Raw genomic sequence first — 18,906 nt, 5'->3', positions numbered from 1 at the left:
TCAAACGTAAAATGCCTGATGTCACTCCTACTACCTAAAAGCACTCCTTTCATTTTTTTAGGAGCTTGTGATGTCATCAGCTGAAGTGAAAACATCTACCTCATGACCTGGCATGTAAGTGAAGGAGGAGCTGGTACTTAAAAATAAATAAATGTGTGTGTTGGTGTTTACAATGTGTAAATTGAATCTATATACCTTGAACTTTCAGATATCACCTTTTAAATGAAAGCTTTCTGAATTTTAAAGGAATATAAAGTCTTTTAAAGGAGAGGAAGTCATAAAAGAAGCTGTTAACAGTAACATTTCAGCCTGCAGGACTCCTTAATAATCTCAGTTAAAATCTATCTTGCATATCCCGTAATGTTTGAAATGCTGGTTGACGTAAATGGAATAATTTTATCCTACCTCAGTATTTACATGTGCTGCTTCTACTCCCTTTTATTTTGTGCTTTTCTGGATATAAATTCTGATAATTGTGATGAATGCCTACTATACAGGGTGATACCCTTCCTAAAATTAAATACTGTGCTTGTGCAGAAGATTCAGATTATTGGTACACTCGAGATTCTTCATAGTGGACTTTCTGCGGCTTTGTGACACTTCTGTTTTATTCCCTTAAGTAAGCAAAAATATTTCAATCCTCTGCAGAGGCATTTTTAGATTTTTTTTTTGTCTGCCCACTCGCTTTTCTTTTATGTGGCTTAGAGGATTAAAGTGCAGTCAGTGCTTTGAGGGGCCAATGTCAGTGGTGAGCTGAGTGTTCCTAATTGGTGCCAACACCTGTCCCTCATTATGAAGCCTTGTTCAAGCTGTCCGGTGAACCGAGGTAACCGGTCTGCCTTGCATGTCTCTAATGTGATTATAAAGCCCTCTCCTCATGCAAGTTTTATTACTTATTCAACTTTTGGACTGATGTGGAAAGTGAAGCTAAGCTGAGCCATTTGGCTGGGTACCAAAGATCATAAGGAGTGGCAAAGAGAAGGGATTCACTCATCTCAATTTCAAGAATTTTAGTTCAAAGCTTCTTCTGTTTTGACCGTTTAAATTTTTTTAAAAAGTGGGGGGAGGGGAGGACTGTTTTTTGGGGTTTTTTTTTCTAGTTTTTAACATCAAATACTCTGAATTTAGAGACCAGATCTACAGACTCCAGCTGAGCTGTGAACATCTGAGTGCAGCTGCTATTGTGCATAACCCATTGATTTTCTGCAAATAGAGCTTTGGCCTTGACTACTCTTGCACCATGGCTTTGTCTTCGAGGGGTCAGGGCTTAGCAATTCTTTTCGACACAAAACCAGCATTAGCCTCTCCTCCCACCTGATTCTGTACTGTTAGCAGGGCTACGATGCATTGTGCTTTGCCATTGCAGTTGGAAAAGACAACCTCAGACAGATTTCACCAATGAAATGAATGGCTCAGATGGGATCGATCACTACCATGTTTGGGCTTTACAGGAAAAAGTTAAAGCATGGTGACATTTTTCTAAATAGTTTCAGTAGGTTTTTAAACGTTTAGCTTGTAGAATTCAAGCGTGCAGCAATATAATGCTGGGTTATTTCCTTATGAGGGAGGAGAGAGACAAAATAACTTCAGATGTGTATCTTGGAAAGGTTTGAGATAATAAACCTGTAAGAATCACATGAGAACACTGTTTGTTATCCAGATTTGGAAAACCGTAAGAAAATGAAAGTGAAGTGGATTCTTAAAGCATAGAATTGGAAGTCTAGTTATTAAAGGGATTGAATCTCTGCAGAACAGAAGAGAACCCAAAAGAAAATCCCAAGTGGATAGGGCCCTAAGGTGGATGTAGGCTGTATTTGTACAACTATTTATTTGATTTATCCTTAAAAAACAAAGATTAAAAACCAACAACTCAAGTACACGGGGAATGATCTAATCTTCTACTTAATAATTTTGGCCAGAATGGTTCCATGAACAGCAATCAACAAACTTTAAGGGCAACAGTATGTCAAGTGTCAGAATCTCTGCTGGTTGTGCTCATCATAATCAAAATCTTATTTGATAAACATACTCATTTCAGTATTTATCACGGCCCTATAGATATCCATCTGATCTGTAGTCCACAGAGGTCAGCTTAGGAAGCAATGAATTAAAAACCATGAAATCCATAGCACAGAGAGGAATGAATGGGTTATGAGCATGTGTGGTTTCAGATGACTTACCTTACTCAATTAGGCCAGTTGCTGTCTCAGATAATGGTCGACAGTGGACACCTAGGGGAAAAAAGCATTTTAAACTCTGTTGACTGTTTCTTGTAAAATTTTGATTTTGGGATTTCCAGCAGATTGGCATGACATTGTGTTTAATAGCCGTTGTTCTCCATTTTGCCTAATTTTCTTCAAGCTGTTTGCTTTTTAATCTCTGCAATAAGCCATAGCATGGAGTTTCTCAAAGTCATTTTGTAGATAATGACTTCATTTTTTCTTCACTTAATTACTTTCCCTTGAAGTTTCTTCTGTAACTTTTTGTTTTCCTTGTCTCCTCCTGGGCCATGAGAAGCTGCGAGTAGTCTCTTCATTCTGTTGCTTCTCTGTCACTTAAAACAGAAATCCCCTCTTCTGTGTCCTCCTTTCACAGATAGTCTGTCTGTTTCATCTCTTACCCTAAAGCTATGGCAAACTTTCCTCAGAGCCATAGTTGGGGGTTCACATTCTGCAAGTACTTCTCCAGTGGTGTTAAGGGAGCTAGAAGATACTGCCTTGCACTGAGCCTGAATGAGTGATCCACTCACGCTCATCCATAAAGCTTTCTGTGTCGCTGAGTGGGTGTAGCAAATGAAACCGGACAGGCTCTGTCGGTGCTTGTTGCTGCTGCTCTTGGGCCTTCCCAGAGGGGTGTCTGCCTCTCTTGCATCAATGTGCTGTACTCCTCCTGCAGTAGTTTGCTACAGGTGTTTTGGGAATGTCTAAGTACCGTATTTTTTAAGACATTCAGTTAATGTGTGTGTTTTCATCTTCTTCAGGCCTAGAAGTGTCTCACAGGTGCTGTGGTGTGGCTGTGTGTGTATTAACTGGAAACCATAGTCGATGTTGGGATAGGCCAACCGCCCTCTGCCTCACCAACAGGGATGTCTGAGGGAGCAGCTGCACATGCAGCACAGATCACATGATCTGTGATCTGCTCTGGGCTCACAGCTTCTGTGTGAACAGCCAAGTCACGTTAGGTGTTGCAGAGCTGGGGAGGTGGATGGCTGAAGTCTGGGGTTGCTTTATTCTGCCCCAGTCCAAGTGCAGGCTTGATTGTGCCTTCTCTCCTTTGCAGAGCCCCTGGTAACTGGTACAGCTGCAGTCTGCCCCATTTCCTGCAGCTGGGTGAGGTAAGAGCCTGCAGAGAAGGCAGCTTCTTTACAGGTTTATGAAAACCTCCCTGACCAGGTGGAGTTGCATGTACAAAACATCAGCTGCAGGTTTTGCATTGCATCATGGAGTCTTGAGAGTGATGCTGCTGTAAGGGTGGTTTTGTTTGTTTTGTTCAGTTTCATAGTTGTACTTTCAGTTGGAACCTCTTTTGCTGTTTCTCAGCAGAGATTTTAGTACTGCTCTTGACAGCATGGGATTCAATTGCAGCAGCTGCAGCATCTTGTAGCTCTTACCATTTGAATAAACATGTGGTGAAACACCTTCCTGCTGCCATGGCTTGTAGGCATTTCCGTTCTTGCCAGCACAGGAGTACAAGACAAGAGTGGACAAGAGACCTGCATTACCTCACACTTTGGCAGCTTTGGAGGGTCAGTTGTGATAAGGTCATTCTCCTTATCCTCAGGGGATGGAGGGTGTCCTCCTCTACTTTGAGTCCACCCCTTCAAGTCCCCATTTTCTTTGTGGTCCACCCTATGGGTTGGCACCTTTTCTCCTGTGCCAGAAAAGCCACCTGCATCAGCTCAGCTTCAGCACAGCTGGAGAAGGAGATATTTTCTTCTAGGAACAGTAGGATAGTGGTGGTGTAATCTTACTCATTTAAATCTTCCTTATTTCCACAGGACAGAAGAGGAAGGAGGAATTTAGGGGACTGTTAATGGTCAGTCCTCATCAGTGTGTCCCCTCATTAAAAAATATAAAAGTACTTTGGCTTCAACTTGGCCATTTGAGGAGAAATTAAACCTTATGTGGTTTTCAGGATGCATCTCTTGACTGCTTTCTCAAACAAGATGCGACATTTTTGAAACCTTGGGCAAATAGACGCATCCTTTCCCCTTTTAAGGGTAGCATCAGCCCCAGTGGACAAGTCTGTTATTTATTTAGTTGTCGCTGCAGCTCATGTTATGACAGAGAAAAATACTTTTTTTGCCTCTACTTTGTACATTAAAATAGACAAATATCACTTGACCACAGTATCTCTTTCATAATGTTTTTTCCCCACCTCAGTTTGGTGATATAGAGAAACCTGGAATGGTATTTATTTTTATATCTCTATTTTAAATCTCTCTGACTAAAAGACCCTCTGTGTCCTTTGATGTGTTGTATATTACAGATTGTAGTAAATAACATTATTTTATTTGACCAGACATTAAAATTAATTTTAAATCTCTAGTTATTGAGACAGATTTTTTTTGTCTGTTCAAAAGGGTTTTTTAAACTAAAATGTATTTTAAGAAACCTTACAGTAAATGTTTTCTCATGCTGTGATGTTTTGACATGTAGAGCCAAAATAATAATGCAATTGCACATATACATGTTGTGTGAAATGGTAGAAAATGTAGTAGAATGTTAGTATTCAACCAGAGATTTGAAATGTACCAAATGCTATGTAGAGTTCTGGCTGTGAAAGTACTTCCCTTTAATTTTTCCTATCCAATGATCCTCTCAGTGCCCTCTTCTTACTTCAGGAAAACTTTAGCATCCAGATTGTTTATTTCGACTTGTAAATGACAGCCATTTCTTGTCAGACAAGGCAAGAAATTATCAACCTAATGTTTCCTGCTGGAAAATATTTGTCTTCTCACATTCTTTGAGTAGGGTATAAAGATGCATATCAATGTTTTCTGCCTTTTACAATCCTTCAGATTTCATTGGTGATGCAAAATTTTGCAATGAAGTGGTTAGCCTCTTCAAAGCATTATAAGTCAGAAAAAAATGAGTCAAAACACATAAAATATTTAATGCAGGCTGCTGTTGTTGATTATTTTATTTGAGATTTGAAAAGAACAAAACAAGAACAGTGAAACCTACTTTAAAATATTTATTAGCTAGTACAAAAAATTAAATTATTATTTTAAGCAAGTGTTTTTAGGATATAAGAACTTCTGCCTATGCTATTAACAGAAAAGTTATTTTTCATAATCCCAAATAGCTCATACATTTCTAGATCCTTCCTTCTTTGGTAGTATTTCCTGCCTGTGATCCTAGCTGCAATTCTAGTTCCACCTGTATTTTGTCATGAAAGTGTGCATTAGTACAGCTGAAGAACAGATAAAGATACGAGTGGGCAACTGCTGGCAGCATCAGGCAGATGGGGCAAAGTGAGGCTTCACTTGAGCTAGTCTAATACTGGTTACTGCTTAATTTTCAATTTAAGTAGTGACACTTCCGTGGGGGTTTTTCTGTCTGCCCCCCCCCCCCCCCCCCCGCAAGTTTCATCCCTGTGCAACAGCAGAACAATACTTAGTGCATCACAGGGATTTTTCTGATTTTTGTTTGTTTCCACATGTGCATCAGCAGGAAGGGCAGTGAGTGGCAAGGTCACAGAATATGCACTTGGGAGACCTGGATGCAGCTGCCTGCTGATGCCCGAGGCTCCGGCGTGATCTATGGCTGCTCTGTGCTGCAGCTCTGAAATGTCAGGGCTTTCAGTGCTTGCTTAATATGAGCTTATCATGAGGGTAGATATGGTGAAGACTGAAAAACACTTAGAGCCAAGGTAACGTGAATCATCCCAGTTCTTAAAATAGAAAGCCCAGCTAAGCGCTCAGAGGTTTTTCTGCTCAGTCATATTGGTGAAGCGTGTGCTGCTCCTGTTTCTCGCCAGTGCTTGGCAAGCCCGTGACTGCAGTCTCCTTGCAGATACAGGGCACGTGGCTGTCTTTGGGTGTTGAACCTCCTGGGCAGCTAGCCCCGTGTTTGCCTGGCTTGGCATAAGGTATGATGAACTGTTGTGGTCCATTTTTAGTAGCTGTGCGTCCACATCAGTCTTTCTTCAAAGCAGACGTTGTCCTTAGCTTCATTTAGTAAATGGGCTTTGTGGGCTTTTCTTTTCTTCTTTTGTCCCTTGGTTCTTGAATGTCTTAGTGTTAAGTCAGGTATGTGTTTTCTTTCGAGGAAGCCCTGTAAAGCAGACAGATCACAATCAATAACTGCATCTCCCCAGCTCTTCCGAGCGGATGAGCTTCCCGAGTGTGAGTAACTGGGGTAGGTGCTTTTCCATGGCACTTGGTGCAGGTGCAGTTAGAGGGCTGTATGTGAGCTGGCCCCTGCCTCTCCTGGGCATTTCCTTCAGGGATCAATTAGCTGCTGTGTTGTTTCCAACAGCCTGACAAGAGGCAGTTTATGTGATGCTGCGAAGAGGAAGTGAGAGCTGTAGTGGCATCCCTCTGGTGATAGTGTCCTGCTGGCCACCTCAGCAGGTGTTGCTTGTGTTCAGTATCACTGTGACTTTCCCACTGGGAGCCTGTTCCTCATTTCATCATGCTGGGGACTTCCTTGCTCCCCCAGGGAGGAGCCTACAGCAGCGAGATGGACCTGGCTGGGGTGGGCAGGCACAGTACCCTGCTGAGGGCCATGACTCCCTTTCCTGAGGGATGTACCCTCATTTTAGCCTTCCCTGCCTGGGGGTGATGCCAGGAGGAGAGTGAGAGGAGCTGAGAGGTGGGTTTGAGGAGTGTTCACCAGGCTGCAGCCAGGCAGACACACTTCAGGTGTGTAAGCATGGCGATGCCAGGCAGCACCAGACTGGTTGTGGTTCTAGGGAAGGAAGTGATTTGTTTCTTTTTTATTTTATCTTTAAGCCAGACTTGCATTCAAATACAATATGGTGTTTTGAAGGAAATAATTTTGTGTGTCCAAATCTCTGCTGCTGTTTTAGGAAAATGATATTCCTGTTAATAAACAGCTGGTATAAAACCTTGTTCTGTTCAGGAGCACAAAATTGATGATGAGGACTGAAGCAGAGTGTAGTTCAGAACCACGTACACAGTGGTGTATTTGCTTGAGTTAATGACAGTCCGATGTTGTTTATTTTTGTTTTGACTCTGCCCAGATCAGTATTGTCTTCAGGATGCTAATGCTAAAATTTCGTGTTTAATGGACAGAAGTATTTCCATGTCAGCCTGGCCCAGCTGGCTGTTCTGTGTACAGGCCAACGTGTAGCTTGCCTCAAAGATGAAGATAAGGCTGCTCAGTCACTGCTGGGTGTCAGGAAAGCACTGGGAAGACAGTGCCATTTAATTTCTTTGTAGCCTCTTGGAAAGTTTCTGCTGAGGTAGTGGTGGCACTGCACATGTTGCTGGTAATTTGTTCTTCTGAGGATTTCTGGTTTCTAACAAGCTGCTTGGCGTGAGGCAGTTTAGAAGGCCTCTGGTCTAAATCTGCTCCCCTGCCCTCACAGTGGGTCAATGCATGGATGTGGTACCAGAAATTAAAATCTGTACTTCTGTTTTCAAGGTAGGAAAGGTACTTGGGATGCGCTGTATTTTATCTTGGCGTCTAAGCATGTCATTAATATGAAGTAGCATCACTTACCCTCTTTTTATACTTGGAAGGCAAAGTGATGGTCTTAAAGTACTTTGCACTAGACTAAATGATGGATCATCATGATAGAAGGGCACATGAAATGTTGTCAAGGTTCCCTTTTGGCCCATAATCCACAGTGAATGTGCATGTGTGATTATATTTGGGGTTTCTTCATCCTGGTTTTATGATCCATCAGATGACTTCAGTCCAGAATTTAACAATTTCAGGGGATAAGTCATCTTGGAAAGTGATATTTTGGACTTCTTTTTTCTTACTATTTTTTTCTTCTCACCTTTGAGGCAGCTGCCAAATTGTTTTATATAAAGAGGTAACATACAAGGAAGACAGAGTTTGAGACTATGTCTTATTGCTACTGCATTTCATATAGACCCATGTTATTAGCCAGATTCCTGTAATGTGCACTTCCTTGCTTGGTACACTTATTTATTGCCTGATGACAAAGGAATTGGCTGTTGCTGGTACTGCTGCTTCTAGAAACTGGTGCATTCCTCCTTTGTTGAATTAGAGATTATTATGTTAATCAAGTAGCAAGAAAAATTTTGTTTTCTGGTGGGCACAGAACAATCTTCACAAAATAATGAATTATTTTATTTTGGGAGTTAGGAGAGACTAAGATAGATGTGGTCACTCTATTATGGACTTCTTGAGTGGAATAGGAATATCCTACAAATTTTTAAGAATTTTCTGGTTAGAGTGAAATAAAAAAGCAATCACAGAATTGTTAAGGTTGTTACTTTGTTTGCTGAACATCCTCTTCTGTGAATAGTTTAACCTTTCAAACCTTTTCAGTGTAGCAAATATTGCTACACCAGGTTCTAAGTGAGTATTTTTTCCAGTTTGTATAGCCTTTTTGTGAGATTGGATAGGATATTAAAAATAATAATAAAAACCCTAAACACAAGTGATCTCTCTTCCTCTAGTTATTTGAAAGGTTGTATTAACTCTATTCATATTTCGTAATTTCCCTGGCAGTTGACTATGAAATCTGACCTATTTAAATGGTTTTACTGTACTACATTTCCTGGAGACCTTTCAAGATAATTTGCTTCCTAATCTAAATTTAACAGTTACATAAACCACATTTTGGAGACTTGGAAATTGCTACCTACTGCCTCTGCCTTTTTTTTTTTTTTTGTTTTTTTTTTTTTTTTTTTTTTTTTTGTTTTTTTTTTTTTTTTTTTGTAGACAAGCCATATTGTAAAAATGTAAGTACAGAATTTTAATCTGAAATTTGCATGTTGCATGTCATTTGGTCTTCATAGATAGATGCTGTTTTTCTTTTTAATAAAATAAAGTAGGTTATTTTTTGTCCCACTTGAAAATTTCCATAGTGTTGTGGCCAATTCCATTTTTGTCAGGCTATTTTAAGATACGAAGAAATAAAATCTCATAGGTCTAAGATATATTTACTTAACAGCTTCTTGAATTTTCTGGTTCTATTTTTTCCATCTCTATAGGTCCTAACAGGTACTCAGTAGCGTATGGATGTGTTTAACCTTTGTCTGCAACAAACTGAAGCCAGGAAGCACTGCTATTCCTTGGAGATACTGATTTGTTCAGAGATTTTGGCTGGATTTAAGGATTCATTTTGTGCGCTTGTCACTGATGTCTTGCCTAATATGCTGCACAAATTCAGACTCTGTGATATCTCATCCTTGTGTCTGCTGTTACTGATGAACTATCCAGAGGAATGCATTAGAAAAAGAGGCTAAATGTAATAGCTTATTTTGTAAATTTAGTTGTTTGCTCTGGTGCAAATTGAAAATGAAAAAAATATTTGTTCGTCTTGTTTCTGCTGGTATTTGAAATGGGTTTTTCTTTTGGATAAGGCTCTGAAATTTTGTTACCTGTCTGCTACTTACATGTGCTGCTTGAGTGATTTTTTTTTTTTTTTTTTTGAGCAATCCATGGTAACTAGCTTTTTGAAAGTGGGAAGTGCCTTAACTCTGTACAACACTGCTTTTCCTCAGGGGCAGGAGAGAATGGTAGTAGAGGCAAGTGGCTGCTTCTTGTTCGCTTATCAGTGCAGAATAAGCAAAAAGGAGGAAATGTAACTTAAAAATCATTAATTACAAAACATATCCCTTAGATTTTTGGAAATGTCAGTGTTACTGTCTTAAGATTCTTGCATGTGCCGGCTGAGGTGTTGATTCTTCTTAGCTTGCGATCCATGTTTTGATTTCAGTCAGGTGAGGAGTGCAGGGTGGCTTTTTCCTGGCTTTCCTTGAAAGTGCAGTGATGTGTTGGATACAAGCATCAGTTCTGTCTCCAGGGCAAAATTCCCAATATGTACAGCAGCCTTCTGGAAGCCAAGGAAAGCTGGCAGCACAATGTTGCTGTCTGTGGCTGAGGTTTTCCTGGGGTTGTTTTCTGCTTAAACACACAGATAGGTTCAGGGCATCTTGACCTGCATTCAGTTGTTAAGTTGACAGCAGGGAATGAGGCTGATTTCTCTTTTTTAAAGTTGCAGTTCATGTCTAAAGCTGTTTCAAGCAGATTGGGTATAAATGTGCAGCCATGGCTTGACAAGTCAGAAGTGCAACAGGTGCAGAAGATGGTTCAAGTTTAGGAATAACTCCAGTAATTCATATTAAAAATGATGCCAGCAAATGTTTCATTGCAGCAGTTTCCTGGAGAGTTGAACATCTTTTTCCTAGCGACATGATAATTTCTTACTGCTGCTTCTGTTTTTCAGTTTTTACTTAGAAGATCCCTGAAGTGGATAGCTGGTATGGTCTTTAGAATTTGTATATGTTGTGATACAAGAGATTAATAAGATGTTAGTCCCTCTGTGGATTCTGTGGATTAAAAAAAAAAAAGAGGGGCAAAAACCACTTAGTATATTATGTTTGTATTTTTAATGATAATTTTTGAGGTAATCTGTGCTTGCCTGTAATGCCTGTGCACTCTTGGAGTCCACAGCCAAAGCACCCCTACTTACCTCCTAAGGTAGTGAGAATCATGATCCAGTGACTGAGAAACAAGGATTTTCTGCAGGCATTTTGGGGGGAGGGAGCACGGGGCACATCTTTTGCTCTACAACGTTTCAGTCTTCAGTTGCTGTACGCTCCCTTAGCTTGTACATTGGAACTGCTAGAAAGTATAAATGTTAAAACTTAAGTCTAGTCAATCAAGAAGTTCAGCATGCCCATTTGCAAAATGCCTGGACAAACTGAAGGATGCCAGTCTGCTTTGGGGATTTTGGACTGAAGCTGGGAAAGGTTGACATTAATTTTTCAGGGGAGGAGGGGGTGTCCCCTGTTTTTCTGAATTGAGCAGCTTCTGATTCTTTTCTATTCTTCAAACTCAGGTGAAGTGAGGCAGGATCTTTCCCACTGAATGGATGTTACTTTGGGATCCCTCTCTAGTGTCTAGGGAATGGTAGCATCGTTGTCATGGAGCCTTTCTCATGAGCTCTTTTGCTTTGGGGTGGAAATGAGCTGGAAGTTGTGTGGCAGTCCCGGTGTACACAAGGGTACAGCAAAGGGGTTCTCTGTTAAAAAGAAAAGTGAAATCCCCTGTAGAAGTGGTCTCTGCTGAATGGTGTTGAGGCTCTGGGTCCTCCTGCATTGTATGGGGACATAGGGTGAACTTGTAGCCTGTTAGGCACTTAAATAACCTGACTTACTGAACACAGCACACCTCTAATTTTTTGTAACTCTGTGGATTTTTATACACTGTTGATGTGGTTAATATTGCTGCAAAAATCAGGCTGGAATTCAGTACTATTACTCTTGAGGGCTTTTTGCCCTCAGTGACTACTTTTTCTGGTTTTGTCTGCCATTGTGGAGGTGTAAATCTCTTGCCTGAGCTGCTACAAACCCAGTTCTCAAATAACAGCTTGTTACTTTTGTTTAGTGTGTGTTTGTTTGTTTTTCTACTCTCTTGAAGTTGTTGGCAGAGGTGTGTTTTCTCTTCTAAAGTTTGTTACGCTTGCCATTCCTATGTAAGCTGTCTTTGAAGTGTAGGCATCTCTTGCTCTTCTTTCTCGATTGCCCAGGCAGAAGTCCAGGCTTCCTGGGTGTTTTGTCCTGTAGCTCTTTTTCTCAACCTCATGTCTGACCCTACTGTAATTGAATGTTCCTGTTATGCTCTGCAGATAGCTGTCCTTAGTACAGAGTGAAAAAGTTTTATAGCTGCATGTTTATATAGACTCTCAGAGATGGGAATCACCTGCCGTAAGCTTTCAGCACCTTTTAACAATTGCTCAAAAATTCACCTGAATATAAAACAAAAGCAAGTAGCAAGCAATTCCATTTCTTGCTAAGAAATGGAAGTGCTTGCTATTTGCTAAGAAATGGAAGTGGAAATACTGCTTGGCTCATGTAGATGCTTCTTTTTGTTGTCTCCCAAGGTCTTAAAATGTACCTAATGGTCTTTAAGCCAGGTTGTTTGGAAGTGAAGCCTGCCAGCAGATAAGTTGTCATAGGCAGAACCTGCATTTTTTAGGGCGACTTACATGCTCCGAGGGGCTGGGTTTGGCCTGGAGTGCAAGCTTTCAAATGGGCAGTACAATTTTATCTATCTTATTTGCTCTTGATTCAAATCCGTGCCTTTAAATTTCACAAGCTGGCAACATGAAAGTAGTCTTCTAGACCTGCCTTCAGTACCCTGCAGCCAACTTCAAGTCTGGTACCCCCAAAACATGTACAAAAACACGTCCTTCTGACCCGAGTGCCTTCTACATGTCAAACAGCTTTTGTCCAAGAGCTCCCTGGAAGTTTCTTCATCTGTACAAGCTACCTCACGTTGGCTTGCTGGAAGCAGAGCCCTGTGGTGTTTTGGGTATTTCATTTTTGATGTCGCTCATTTTCTTGGACACTTGTCTGCACATGTAGCATGGCTGCCTTATCTCCCTTATGTTGCCTGAGCTGTGAGAAGTTGAATTCATGTGAAATTATTTGTTATGTAATGGAATTTTATACCTTGCTTAAGTGATGATGCGAATGACCTTTGTCTTGTGTCTTTCTGTCTTCCCCCCCAGGTTAAATACCTGACTCAAAGTTCTGTATCTGCTTTCTTGAAAACTGGAAGCATCACTTCCTTTGTCAGCTTTCAGGAGTGTGGACAATGTCTTTTTTTATAACAGGTTGAAAGGATTGATTTAAACTTTGAGTGATCACTGCATTTAGATTCAGTAAACTCACTCTCTTAAATACAAAGACCGCTGAAATTTTCCACTAAATTAAACACTCGTGCTGCAAACAGTTCAATTTCAACCTCTTCAAAGCCTCTGGGCAGGCTTCTCTTATCTGGAGATCTTGTTTATCCCATGGTATTTGGATAATCTCAAGACCCATTGTACAGTAACTAATGTGAGTGCTTATCAAATGGGATATTCAGCTGTGTTGCTTTTTTTAATGGCATGTGGTTATGTTTAAGCAATGAAGCTGCTTGCATTTCAGGTGTAGCCAAGCTGGCGCTTAAGAGTACTACAGACATTTCATTCAGCTGTCTTGAACCTACTTGAGCGTATCTTCTGCTTAAAAACAAGCAGAAAAAATAGAGTTCTTGTATATTCCTGCAGAATTACTTTTAACTTCTTTTTCTCTATTGATTTTCTCATTCAATCCATTATGAACAAAGCGGTGATTTTTATTTACTGCTAATAATTGTAAACTGTTATTGAACCTTAGTTAACAAACGTAACATTGAATATTACAAAGTGGTAGGACTAATAAGAATGTATATGGATTTTTCTTGGCACTTGTTTAGAGTATATAGCTGATAACCGTTTTGATTTTTTTTAAGTAGAGATGCAGAAAGTTCTTCCCCTCTCTCTGTAGCATTACATGTTCAAAAATGAATTTTGAAAAGTTCAGTACCTTTTTCTAATGCAACTGGTGTGGTGCCACTAAAGTATTTGTCAGTGATACTCTTGATCACTTCTCAAACTTCTGAAAACCACATTGCTTGTGAAATAAATGGTGATCAGAAGACAAATGGCATCAGTACTGCTTTCTATGATAGTCGCTATTTAAAATCCGCCTTTTGCTTTGCATGGATGCCTTATGATTTCTTTGTGCTTTTTTGTTTGTTTGTTTAGGTTTTTTAAGGTGTGTCATATTTCTAAATCCTTGCCTTGCTGTGCATCCACCTTATTTCCTGGCCTCCACCCGTCTCTCAGCTAGCTACTGCCACCATGGCAACTCTTCCTCCAGCTGAACAGATGGGACATTGAGTCGAGCAGTGCACCGCTCATGCCCTGCCGGGAATCAGCTGGCGGGTTGCGCTTCTTTCTGCAAAATGAAAAGCAAGCTCTGCCCAGCAGAGGCATGCTGGTTTTGAGGGTGCTCAGTTTCACAAATAGTACTGTGGTCTAATAGTTGCTTGCAGAAATAGAACATAGTGACTGAACTGGGATTATTTCTGTGCCTGAGACCTCTTCAGAGGAGCTTTGCCTTTAGTATGAAGAACTTGGCATCAGCCAGCAGCCCCTGAGATTTTCTGGTAGAATGGTTGCCATCAACTTTTTTTTCTGTCTTTAGGATGCGTCAGGATGAAACGCCACAGGCATCTAAGCACCAGTGACAGTTCAGACAATGAGAGTAAGTAATACCTGCCAGTTTTTCTTTGGTCTGTCACCCCCTTGTGGTTTCCTTCTGTGGTTTGAGGGCAAACCGCTTCACCTCTTAAAATTCCAAAAAAATATATTTCTTGATTGATTTCTTTTTGCATTTGTGGTCTTTGGTGCTCTAAATCATGTTACAGGAGGAAAATAAGGCAAAGGCTCTTTTAAGGGGAGCTTTGAGTATATTTTGAATTTCAAGAGAAACTTTTGTATCTTTCTCATTCATAGTTGCCAAGAAGCAATTTGTAAATCAAGGGAAATTTTACTGCCCAGGATTCTATTCTGTGATTATATTTTAAAAAAGAATCCTGTTGTCTCATGGTATGCAGAACTTCAACGTTAGAATAGTTGGGTGGCAAGTTACTCGAGCATTAATGTGTTAGAATTATAATCAGTATATTGATTGTTATCTCTTGCTGGTTCTTGATCAACTCCACTTCAATTTATTCAACAATTCACTAAAGTTACATTTTAAGTGTTATTGGCAGACATCTACCTGAATATCTTCCCATTTTATCTGCAAGAAACCCAAAACAGAACAACCCTGTGTGGCAGGGTCTTGTTTGTTTCTTATAAGCCTGTGCCTGTCTAAAAGCTCTATAGATAATGATTCATTGTCATACTCATTGCAAGTCATTGATGTATCCTCTGCTGAAGTAACATTTTGCCACAAACATGTAAGATACCACACTGTGGCTTTTTGCAACTCTCATTAGCACATTTTAGTATCATTGCTTTGTTCTTCGGGATTTTTTTTGAGCATGTTCAAACTCTATTTTACTCTTCCTTTCACTTTGTTAGAAGGGAACTTAATGAAGGAAAGCAGTCTGTCTGCTTGTTTCTGTTTACTCATGCTTGTATTGGGCAGAGCAGAATGTACCCATAAACTTGGTGTGCTGTGGTTTTATAAAGAACGAGTGGAGCAGGAGGAGCTGAAATTAAGCCTACAGACTGCCTAACAGGTTTTTTTTTGCCCACATCTTGTCAAAAAATTATAATTCAAGGGATTGGAGTGCCTTGTGTTTTACTGGAGAAATTAGATGAATTGAACCGAGCTATAATGATCCTTTTTTATTTCTTCTTTTTTTATTTTTTTAACAGGTCCTTCCACTTCCTTTTCTTCTTGTTCTAAATACAGGAGCAAGTCAAAAACACCAGCAAATGAGCAAAAGAAGCCTGCTGAGGTAAGAACTGGGTTGGTCACAGCTAGTTTTCTTTCACAGAGTTTTCATGTTTCTAAGCCTTGAAGAAGAGAGCTATGAAATTCGTGCTGATGAGTCCTTTTGTCGCCTGTCAAATTCTCTGAACCTGCACTTTCCTCACTTGTGTGAGTGTTACAGGAACTCTGGTGTTTGATTGACCAAAATGACTTACAGGATTTGCAGGTAGTAACATGTAGTTTGTTCTTTCCCTGGAATTTTAATACCATTTTGAAAGTGGCAAAAGCTGGTATGGTCTTACCCCTTGAGAGCATAGCACAGAAAAGTGGTTCATATGTATGTGTTTGGGAAGGGTACTGTCTTTCTGCTTCAGGATGAAACAGTGGCACACTTCAGTGGGTAGCATATGCATCTGCAGTGTTGATTCTGCTGCTTTGTTACTCTTGGCTTTTTACTGTCCATGTAGCTTTTTTTGTTTACTCTGCCATCTCCACCTGTTAGAACCTCAACACTTAACACCACTGTCACTGGACCTGTACCAACCCATTTACTAAATTGACATTTATGCACAATCCTGTCGACCATTCCATTGATAGCCCCTCTTAGTGGGAGATTTGTTGTCTGCCTTCTTCAGATTTTATGCTTGCTTTCTTAAGGGCTGAAGTCAGATACTAACTGCAAATTGGAGAAATATTTCTTGTAGCTAATTCCCCTTACTTGTTATCTCATTGCCTCTGAATGAGTCCTTCAGAATTTTAGTATGACTGCTGAAAAAAGACTGGAAAACCCCACTTTATTTTTATAGAATTTAAAGTTATGTCCCAGAAGTTGTTTACTATACCAACAGCTTTTTATCTGAGTGGTTACTGCTGTACAAGGTTGTGTGAAATATGTAGATTGTGCTCTTATAGCTTAAGCTATTCAGCAAGCATGCTTCATGCTTCTTTTATAAGTGCTGCTAACTAGGTGGGTTTGGTGTCGTAAGAACAAGGTAAATGATACAGAACATGTCATTTTTTTGGAAGCTTAGTTCTTATTGCAAGGCAATTCAAGAAACCTCACTTATTTCTAAAAGAAAATGCAAAAAAAGTTCTAAAAAGTAAAGTTGGCTAAAACTAGCTACATAGTGTTTTATTTGCCACCACCAAGAAGGTTAAGAAAAATCCACTAAGCTGCTTTTTTTTTTTTTTTTTTTTTTTTTTTTTTTTTTTTTTTTTTTAAGATGTTGTTATGGGGATTATGGTTCTGTAAGAATTTAAATCTTAAAACAGCTTGTGGCTACTGAGGTCTTGTAAGTGTTGCTCATATGTGCCCAGGCAGTAGCCTTGTTACCAGTCAAGCTGTGCAAATGGGAGCTGAAGCAAATATATTGCCAGGCTTGTTGCTGTTTGAGATACACCACAGTGCTAGTCCCTTACCAATCCCTTCTTTCTGCCCAGCCATCCAGTTTCTTCTTGCAACTCTTCATCTTATGGATTGCCCTATTATTATTATTATTAGCTTTCTTTCAGTTTGCTCCATTCTTTCTCTAGGTGCATATATACATTAAAATAATTATGAAGATGTGGTCCAGCTATGTAGCATGCAAGTGTTCTGTTTACATAACTTCTAGGAATTAAAGTGTGCAGTGTTTTCAGTTCCTCATTTTGAGATCATCTTTGCTGCCCTTTACCAGTTCCAAGGCAAAATCTTGATTCCTTTAATGCTTGAAAATATGAAACTTTGAAGAACAAAATCTGGAATATACACTTGAAATTGAAAAAGTCTGTTAATAATGTAATTCTTCTAGTAATACTGAAATCTCTTTGTCGTATTTGGTTTAAAATTCTCCTCCTGGGGAGGAAAAAAGAAGGAAAAAAAAAAAAAAGGGAAAGAAATCCCGAACTTTAGTGTATATCCTCTTTGGAAAGAGTCTCCTGAGTACAATGTTTAAAAGATCCCTGAAACAAATTCAGTTCTGGAAGGGGAATGGAAGGGAAGGTGACAGTAGTACTGTACCTCTTGTACATAAGACTTCTGGCTCTTCTTTACATTTTTGCTTTTGTTCTGCTAAGAGCAAGCACTCCCTCCAACCCCTTGAAAAGCATATGCTGGGAAGTGTATTACATGAAATGCTTTTGTCAGCAGAGCATTGAAATTGATTATTTATGCATCAAGTGGTGACAAGTGTGCAAAGCAAATGCATAAAAGGGACCCCACTACACACCCTTCCAAAAATCTTGTTGTAATCTCACAAGCTTTTTGTAGTAGTTGTCTAATATCTATTAGAAATTTAAATTTTCAGGTTGACAGCATCTCTTTAGCAAGGCCCCTCTGTAACAAGTTGGCATTGCTCTCCTTTCATTCACCTCTGCTTGCCAGGCAGCGGCCTGTTTCTTGAGTTAGTGATGCAGAAAATCTAGAAGGTCAAAGCTATAAATAGCTATTTGGAAATATTTTTGTTCATGGTCTTCATGCATTTATTTTTCTTTCATGCTAATAAGCCTTGGTTTTTCAAATAAATTGGACGTGAATACATAGGCTTTCTTCTCCTTCCTCTACCATCATCAGCCCAACCTGAGTACCTGGGTTCTCCCCAAATAAAAGCTTGGGTTTGGTACTCCAGCAAGCAAGTAGTGAGTGCATATGCCAGTTCAGGACTTACCTAAATATGCTGGTGTCCTCTGAGGTTGCCTGTAAAAAGTGATGAGTGTCTGCACCTAAGGACTGCTCTGCCTTGAATTGCCTTCCAGGTGCTTCAAGAATCCAGGTGGGTTTGGGAATGGCCTCAGTGGAGCGAGGTCTTCTGGTGTTACTGCCAGGCCAAGAGGTGTCATGTTACAGTGCAAATGTCCAAGCCCATTTCCAGAGCCTGTATCAATCCAGAAGAGATGTTACTGGCTTGGACCTGGTTTAAACTTACTCCAGACTCCTCCTTGGAGAAGAAGGTGACAACAAGGGAAGCCTGTAATGAGGCTTCTTCAGACCATGGTGCCTCTGTAGGTAATGTCAAAAGCAAGGCTGTGTCTCTTTCTCGCTGCTCTGCTTCTGGATTACAATCTATCACAAACTACTGCAATGGTGATTTAAAAATCTTGTTATCCAATTAGCTTTAGCATTTAGTATGAATAAATTAACGGTGCTGGAGTTAGAGGCACACCTGTAATACAAAGTCATAGCTGCTTTGGAGACTTATGATGATGTTGGCCACATACCATTTGTGGTGTTCCTCTCAGTGGATTTAAACTTAGACAGGAGGGACTCACAGCTCTCTGCAGTAGGCTGTGTGGGAGCAGCAGGGTAGGAGGCATTTGGATGTCTGGCTCAGCATGAAGCCTGTACTTGGCAGCTTCCTGTCTCCAAGAAAGCTGTGGCAGAAAATGATGGCAGAGTAGTGGGAATCATTTTTGCAAGGAAAACCCATTAGCTGGACTGTTCTGAATGACTGACTGCGTCTTTTCCCTTATGCTTGTGGGGTCACAAAAGAACCTAA

At 40.1% G+C, this 18,906-nt stretch overlaps 1 protein-coding gene across 2 annotated transcripts in view; it reads left to right on the top strand.

Moving 5' to 3' along the window:
* JADE3 (jade family PHD finger 3) overlaps window positions 1-18,906 on the top strand; it is a 64,438-nt gene that overhangs the window by 17,402 nt on the left and 28,130 nt on the right. The window contains exons 1-3 of one of the 2 annotated variants that reach the window (XM_066176495.1): window positions 81-114; window positions 14,192-14,251; window positions 15,376-15,458. In XM_066176495.1, the coding sequence (XP_066032592.1) occupies window positions 14,203-14,251; window positions 15,376-15,458 (132 nt within the window). In that variant the 5' untranslated portion in view covers window positions 81-114; window positions 14,192-14,202. Of the gene's footprint in view, window positions 1-80; window positions 115-14,191; window positions 14,252-15,375; window positions 15,459-18,906 lie in introns of those variants that run through there. The other variant, XM_066176496.1, reaches the window with a different exon arrangement.

This window comes from Chamaea fasciata, unplaced genomic scaffold (genome assembly GCF_029207755.1).
Source record: "Chamaea fasciata isolate MVZ Bird 193981 ecotype frontalis unplaced genomic scaffold, bChaFas1.0.hap1 SCAF_2, whole genome shotgun sequence".
In the NCBI taxonomy this organism is placed as follows: Eukaryota; Metazoa; Chordata; class Aves; order Passeriformes; family Sylviidae; genus Chamaea; species Chamaea fasciata.
Note: the sequence above shows the minus strand (reverse complement) of the source record. Positions and strands in the feature narration are given on the sequence as shown.